This window comes from Bison bison, unplaced genomic scaffold (genome assembly GCF_000754665.1).
Source record: "Bison bison bison isolate TAMUID 2011002044 unplaced genomic scaffold, Bison_UMD1.0 scf7180017864331, whole genome shotgun sequence".
NCBI lineage: Eukaryota > Metazoa > Chordata > Mammalia > Artiodactyla > Bovidae > Bison > Bison bison.
Window position 1 is genome coordinate 9,696,655 of NW_011494903.1, and position 8,313 is coordinate 9,704,967.

Below are 8,313 nucleotides of genomic sequence, written 5' to 3' on the forward strand. Positions count from 1 at the left end.
CCTCTTGATGAAAGTGAAAGTGGAGAGTGAAAAAGTTGGCTTAAAGTTCAGCATTCAGAAAACGAAGATCATGGCATCTGGTCCCACCACTTCATGGGAAATAGATGGGGAAACAGTGGAAACAGTGTCAGACTTTATTTTTGGGGGGCTCCAAAATCACTGCAGATGGTGACTGCAGCCATGAAATTAAAAGACGCTTACTCCTTGGAAGGAAAGTTATGACCAACCTAGATAGCATATTCAAAAGCAGAGACATTACTTTGCCAACAAAGGTTCGTCTAGTCAAGGCTATGGTTTTTCCTGTGGTCATGTATGGATGTGAGAGTTGGACTGTGAAGAAGGCTGAGCGCCGAAGAATTGATGCTTTTGAACTGTGGTGTTGGAGAAGAGTCTTGAGAGTCCCTTGGACTGCAAGGAGATCCAACCAGTCCATTCTGAAGGAGATGAGCCCTGGGATTTCTTTGGAAGGAATGATGCTAAAGCTGAAACTCCAGTACTTTGGCCACCTGATGCGAAGAGTTGACTCACTGGAAAAGAGTCTGATGCTGGGAGGGACTGCGGGCAGGAGGAGAAGGGGACAACAGAGGATGAGATGGCTGGATGGCATCACGGACTCAATGGACATGAGGCTGGGTGAACTCCGGGAGTTGGTGATGGACAGGGAGGCCTGGCATGCTGCAATTCATGGGGTCGCAAAGAGTTGGACACGACTGAGCAACTGAACTGAAGAATATATTTACAGCATAGGGAAATAGTCAGTATATTAATAATAACTAAATGTGTATAACCTTTAAAAATTATGAGTCACTGTATTGGACACCTGTTAATTATTTAATAATTGTACATCAACTATACTTCGATAAATAAAAGTGAGGAAGTTACGTATACTGCATCATTCCATCTATATAACATTAATGAACTAACAGAACAGATGAGTGATTCCCGGAGTTAGGGATAGGGGCGAGGATAGATGTGGCTAGTGAGAGTCTTGTGGTGATAGTATAGTGCCTTGTGATGGTGGTTAATGCAAACCTGCACATTTGGCAAAGTTACATAGATCTGTATACATCACACATAAACCAAGTGTGTATATAACTGGTGAAATCTGAATAAGCTCTATGGATTGGACCTAGGTCAATTTCAGTTTCTTTCTTGATGGGCCATAGTGCCCATATTAATAATTCACTTTTTTCCTTTGTCTGGGACTTTTCTTCTTTTCCTTCCATAATATTTACCTTTGTTTTTGTATCTGTATTCTCTAGTGATCTTTTTCGAGTTGCTTCTGCAAGATGTAGCTTTTGTCATTTATTGTGATGCCTTCCTGTAATTGTCCAATAGAGCAGCATATCTTTGAAAGGGCACATTTTAAGGTTATCTTCCCTCTCAAAAAAGGATTAAGTAAACTTTACATCTTCTTTGATGTTGTTTTTAAAAATTTCAAGATGAATTTGGGAATAATTTTAGTATCATCAAATTTCATTTGCTTTTAAATCATTTCCAATTATACATTAGAAATGTCTCTTGTTAGAATTTAGAGGTACATGCAAATCACATGCAGAGGAAGAGCTTACAGAGTGCTCACTCCAGCCTCAGATGCTACTGTGGTTTTCCTTACTGAACTAACTACTCTTCTATTTTGAAACCCCTAGTATGAGAATAGGCTGATGATCAGTAGCAATATTTCTGTAGTAAAAGTGTGTTACTATTCATTATTATGCAGCAGATAACTTTGGATATTTTCTTTAAATGTAGAAGAAAACCTTATTCTGTTTTATCTTTGGGAAATACCTTTTTTTAAGTAACTCTAAATAAATACTGTCCTATTATGATAAATAATCCCTAGTTTCACCTCATAAATAGTAACATTATGCATAATTGCCAGAAAGTGGAAACATCCCAAGTGTCTATCACTTGATGGATGGGTAGGTAAACACATGTGATATATTCATACAGTGGAAAATTACTCGCCATTAAAAGGAATGAAGTGCTGATATGTACAAGGTAGATGAATCTTGAAAACCTTATGCTAAGTGGAAGAAGCCAGACACAAAAAGTCATATTGTGTGATTTTGTTTATATGAAATGTCCATAGTAGGCAAATCTATCTAGTTACAAAAGTAGATTAATAGTTGCAAGGGCCTCAGGGTAAAGGGATTGAGGAATGACTGCTATTGGGCCTTGGGGTTTTGGGGGGTGAGGGGAGGTTGGAACATTGAGAAGGTGATGAAAATGTTCTGGGATTAGAGAGTAGTTAATGTTGAAAAATTGTAAGTATACTAAAAAAAAAAAAAGCAACAACTGAATTGTACACTTTACAAAAACAAATCTTATATGGAATTATATCTCAAGAAGTAGTCTAAACAATTCTATTGAAGATTTAACCACATAGTGAAATTTGCCTTTTAATCAAATGACTGTAGAATCTCCTTAAATATCCCTCAGAATATTGGGAAACTATGTCTCAAAATATCTTATGACACATGAGGTCTTGTGACATTGATGCCTAATGTATTCCTATATATATACATAGCCACAGTAGTGAAAAATCTTTTTTTAGTTCACTAACAAGTTGAAGAAGTATAATCCTCATTTTGTAAACCTGGGGAGGTGTGTGTTGGGAGGCACATGTGCCTGAGGATGATGAGCACATGGGCATCCATAGAAAAAGTTGCAAGATATGTGAATATGAACCAAAGAGAGGTTCATTTGATGAGTGAGATGCTTTTTTTCTTTGCTGTATACTGTCTTAGGATTTTTTTAATGAGCATAATAATTTTGTTGAATATTTTTTTAACTTACATTAAAAAAAAAAATAGCATGCACACAGAAAAGCCTTAAAATAAAATCTTCAGAACATACAGAGTCTTTCATTTATGAACCTTAATATTGTTTAAGGTGTTTCTTTCATTAAACATGCTTTTTTATATTGTTATGTTGGGCTATAAACCTAATAAGAATTAATATTGGTTCTTTAATTTGACTAAATACTCTTTTTGTTGCAGTTTGCATTGCGACTCCTTGCATTCCGCCAGATACACAAAGTTCTAGGCATGGATCCACTACCACAGATGAACCAGCGTTTTAACATCCACAACAACAGAAAACGAAGAAGGGATAGTGATGGAGTTGATGGATTTGAGGCTGAGGGGAAAAAAGACAAAAAAGATTATGATAACTTTTAAAAAGTTTCTGTAAATCTGCAGTGTTAAAAAACAACAGGTGCCCATTCGTTGGCTGTTTTTCATTCACAATGATGTCTACTTCGAAAAAATTATCGAGAATTTAAAGAATTTCATGGAAGAACCAAGTTTTTCTATGATACTAAAATCTTAATGTACAGTGTTAGGTATTATATGAATGGAAAGACACCCCCACCCCCACCCCACAAAATTGTGTTCCAGCTTGGGGATTTACAATGGTTCTGATTTTTTCCCCGTTATTTTGGTTTTTATTTACTGGTTGCCCTAGCTCCCCCTATATTTGTGTCTTTTATTACCTAGTCCTATTAAATCTTTACTGTATTTAATGCAGTATTTGTGCTTCAGTTACTATGTGTATTTTGATATTTTTATTTAGAGTTTTGTTTGCTGTTTGATACTAGTTGTTACTTTGTGTTACAGATAACCTTTTCGCCTTCTTAATATTTTACAGCAGTACGTTTTTTTGTAACGTGAGACTGCAGAATTTTTTCCTTTTGTTATTCTTTATGTGATGGATTACAACACAAAAAGTTATCCTGCCATTTAAGTGCTCAGAACTAAATGTTTCTGCAGATCTTGTGGCATTTGTCTCTCTAGTGTGATATATAAAGGTGTAATTAAGACAGATTTCTGTTAATCTAATCAAGTTTGCTGTTAGTTGTGCATTAGCAGTATAAAAGCTAATATATAATATATGGTCTTGCAACAGTTTTAAAGCCTCTGCATAATTGATAATAAAAATGCATGACATTTTTGTTTTTAATAGACTTTTAAAATTTTAATTTTAGGTTTGACACGTAGATCTTTGTACAGTTGACTTTTTGACATAGCAAGGCCAAAAATAACTTTCTGAATATTTTTTTCTTCTGCATAAGTGGAAAGGGCATTTTTCATATATAAGTGGGCTAACCAATATTTTCAAAGAACTTTATCATTGTGCAACTAACAACAATAACTAGCCCTTAATTATGAAGACAGTTCCTTATTGGTGTGTGTGTGAGATTACTCTAGCAACTATTACAGTATAACAGTTGAATGATCCCTCCCCCTGCCCCTACATCCCATCACCCAGATAATTTACAGTTCTATTAACAGTGAGGTTGATAAAGTATTACTGGAAAAAAAAACTTAAGATTATCTAAGAAAAAAACCAGAAAATTATTTGGTGTGGCCATCTTACATGCTTATGTGTCCTACAAAAAGCTAAATATTCTAGCAGTGGTGTAATGAAAAGTTACATCTTACTGTTAATATATGTATGCTCTGGTATACAGATGTCATTTTGTTGTCACAGCACTACAGTGAAATACACAAATAAAAACTTAAATTCATATAATGGCTTAAATGTATTATATGTTAGAATTGACATAAGTACTTCTGCTTTGAAATGACTTAATGTTTCCATAAAACCGTATTCAAATTTATTGGGTACTTACATCTTGTTATTCCTGACAAATGATACTTCTGGGCACATAATTTCCAGAAAAGTGTATAATTCAGTACCATATTGGTTCAGTTTCTTTCTTGGGCACAATCTTCCCCCAGACTCTTAGAGGAACAAGAGACTTGGGCTTTTCTTCCAAATTTGTGATACACTATCTTTGATCTTGGGCAAGTGTCTTTTTTTTTAATCTTTCCAGGTCTCATTTTACTCTTGAATACTTAGTCACCCAGTGAAAATTTTGGAATTATGTTTCTCACAGTTCTCTTACTTAGAAGGAAAAAACTGATATTTATCATGCACTAAGGATAATTATTGTGCTAGATCTTTCATATGTTTTCCTGTTTAAAACTATCATAACAAGAAGTGAAGGTACTGTATTACTTATTTTCCAGATGAGGAAACTGAAGCCCAGAGTGACAAACCAAAGCTACTACATTAATTTAGTAACAGAGTTGAAATTGATAGATATCAAAAGTTTATGCTCAGGAAAGTTGAGGCTGTTCCTTTCATCTTGCAATTAATTATCTTCTAAAAATGTTTTCAACTCAAATTCCCAAATTTTGCATTTAGTTTTGGGTGTCTTCATCCAGATACACAAGTGATACCACTTAAATTTTTTTCAGTATTATTTATTTTTTGCATGGCTTAATTGTTTTCATAGCTCTGGCTAAATCTGCATTAACTATCTTATATGAAATAAGGCTGACTTCAGTATCTGTTAGTATCTTTTCTTCTGCTTTGACAATTTTTAAAACTGTAAACACTCTAGTCGAGCATTGGTTCTCACCATGCTAATGCGTCCTTGAGCCAATTGTTTTGGCAGCTGATTTATTCTCTGCATCTCAGACTAGCTCTCCCTGTTATTACAGTGCATGCTTATGTTCCAGTAATGATAACCCAGATAAACCGATTTCTGTCACCCACTCCCTAGTTACATGATATACATTCCAAATTAGATTTATGTCTTCACCACTATTGTTTCTTTGATGTCTTTGAATAAGCTAGTATCAAAAATGCAAACTTGCTATAAGAGAGGATCTCTGATTTTTTTGTTAATGGTATTTTAAGTCATTTTTTTCCTGCTTATTGACAAAAGAGCGTAATGAGCCTTTTGTTTGGTCATGCTATTACATTGTCAGTATCAGTTGTGAATTTAAGTTATAAACAGTTACCTTAATGCATTCACCATTTTTTTTAACTGAATTTGGCAGAGCTAACTTAAATTTTTCCCAATAAAGGGCAAATTTTATAGTGTAGATAATAAAGCAGTGATCTCAAATTTGTTCATGAGAGTCATCTGGGGACCATTCTAAACATTAACATTTGTAGGTCCTAGTTCCAAAGATTCTGACTGAGGAGGGCCAGAATAAGCCTGAGAATGTGCATTTTAAGATGACTTTCTCTTAGTTATTTGTTTGAACAGATTGTTCATAACATGTTGTAAAGGTCAAAAAGTATAAAGGAGTATACAGCATAAAACAAAATATCTTCTGCCTCCCATTGTTTTCCAATTACATGGCTCCCCTTTCTAGAGGCAGTGTTAATCCATTTGTATATTCACACATGGTCTGTGCACTTATGTGTGTGCCCCACTTGTCTCTGTACAGATGGTTGCATATTGTGTACGTTTTTCTGCACTTTACTTTTTCTCATCTAGTATGTCTTGAAGTCTTGGAGATTGTTTTGTGTAAGTCCACATAGGGAAACTGCATCTTTAACAAGTATTATAGGACCACGCCCAAGGTAAGAGAAACCCAAGTAAGATGGTAGGTGTTGCAAGAGGGCATCAGAGGGCAAACACACTGAAACCATACTAGTCAGTCTAATCACACTAGGACCACAGCTTTGTCTAACTCAGTGAAACTAAGCCATGCCCGTGGGGCAACCCAAGACGGGCAGGTCATGGTGGAGAGATTTGACAGAACGTGGTCCACTGGAGAAGGGAATGGCAAACCACTTCAGTATTCTTGCCTTGAGAACCTCATGAACAGGATGAAAAGGCAAAACGATAGGATACTGAAAGAGGAACTCCCCAGGTCAATAGGTGCCCAATATGCTACTGGAGATCAGTGAAGAAATAATTCCAGAAAGTATGAAGGGATGGAGCCAAAGCAAAAAGAATACCCAGCTGTGGATGTGACTGGTGATAGAAGCAAGGTCCGATGCTGTAAAGAGCAATATTGCATAGGAACCTGGAATGTCAGGTCCATGAATCAAGGCAAATTGGAAGTGGTCAAACAAGAGATGGCAAGAGTGAATATAGACATTCTAGGAATCAATGAACTGAAATGGACTGGAATGGGTGAATTTAACTCAGATGACCATTATATCTCCTACTGCAGGCAGGAATCCCTCAAGAAATGGAGTGGCCATCATGGTCAACAAGAGAGTCTGAAATGCAGTACTTGGATGCAATCTCAAAAACGACAGAATGATCTCTGTTCGTTTCCAAGGCAAACCATTCAATATCACGGTAATCCAAGTCTATGCCCCAACCAGTAACGCTGAAGAAGCTGAAGTTGAACGGTTCTATGAAGACCTACAAGACCTTTTAGAACTAACACCCAAAAAAGATGTCCTTTTCATTATAGGGGACTGGAATGCAAAAGTAGGAAGTCAAGAAACACCTGGAGTAACAGGCAAATTTGGCCTTGGAATATGGAATGAAGCAGGGCAAAGACTGATAGAGTTTTGCCAAGAAAATGCACTGGTCATAACAAACACCCTCTTCCAACAACACAAGAGAAGACTTGGATATCACCAGATGGTCAACACCGAAATCAGATTGATTATATTCTTTGCAGCCAAAGATGGAGAAGCTCTATACAGTCAGCAAAAACAAGACCAGGAGCTGACTGTGGCTCAGATCATGAACTCCTTATTGCCAAATTCAGACTGAAATTGAAGAAAGTAGAGAAAACCACTAGACCATTCAGGTATGACCTCAATCAAATCCCTTATGATTATACAGTGGAAGTGAGCAATAGATTTAAGGGCCTAGATCTGATAGATAGAGTGCCTGATGCACTATGGAATGAGGTTTGTGACATTGTACAGGAAACAGGGATCAAGACCATCCCCATGGAAAAGAAATGCAAAAAAGCAAACTGGCTGTCTGGGGAGGCCTTACAAATAGCTGTGAAAAGAAGAAAAGCAAAAACCAAAGGAGAAAAGGGAAGATATAAACATCTGAATGCAGAGTTCCAAAGAATAGCAAGAAGAGATAAAGCCTTCTTCAGCAATCAATGCAAAGAAATAGAGGAAAATAACAGAATGGGAAAGACTAGGGATCTCTTCAAGAAAATCAGAGATACCAAAGGAACACTTTCATGCAAAGATGAGCTCGATAAAGGACAGAACTGGTATGGACCTAACAGAAGCAGAAGATATTAAGAAGAGATGGCAAGAATACACAGAAGAACTGTACAAAAAAGATCTTCACGACCCAGATAATCACGATGGTGTGATCACTGACCTAGAGCCAGACATCCTGGAATGTGAAGTCAAATGGGCCTTAGAAAGCATCACTACGAACAAAGCTAGTGGAGGTGATGGAATTACAGTTGAGCTATTCCAAATCCTGAAAGATGATGCTGTGAAAGTGCTGCACCCAATATGCCAGCAAATTTGGAAAACTCAGCAGTGGCCACAGGACTGGAAAAGGTCAGT

The 8,313-nt window shown here is 36.6% G+C and overlaps 1 protein-coding gene across 1 annotated transcript in view; it reads left to right on the forward strand.

Annotated features, from left to right (window-relative positions):
- The window catches only part of ZFR (zinc finger RNA binding protein), a 61,884-nt gene extending 57,348 nt beyond the window's left edge, over nt 1-4,536 (forward strand). Inside the window, exon 19 of the mRNA XM_010853837.1 lies at nt 3,003-4,536. Coding sequence (XP_010852139.1) covers nt 3,003-3,182 — 180 coding nt within the window. The 3' untranslated portion in view covers nt 3,183-4,536. The remainder of the gene's footprint in view (nt 1-3,002) is intronic.
- The last annotated feature ends 3,777 nt before the right edge of the window (nt 4,537-8,313 follow it).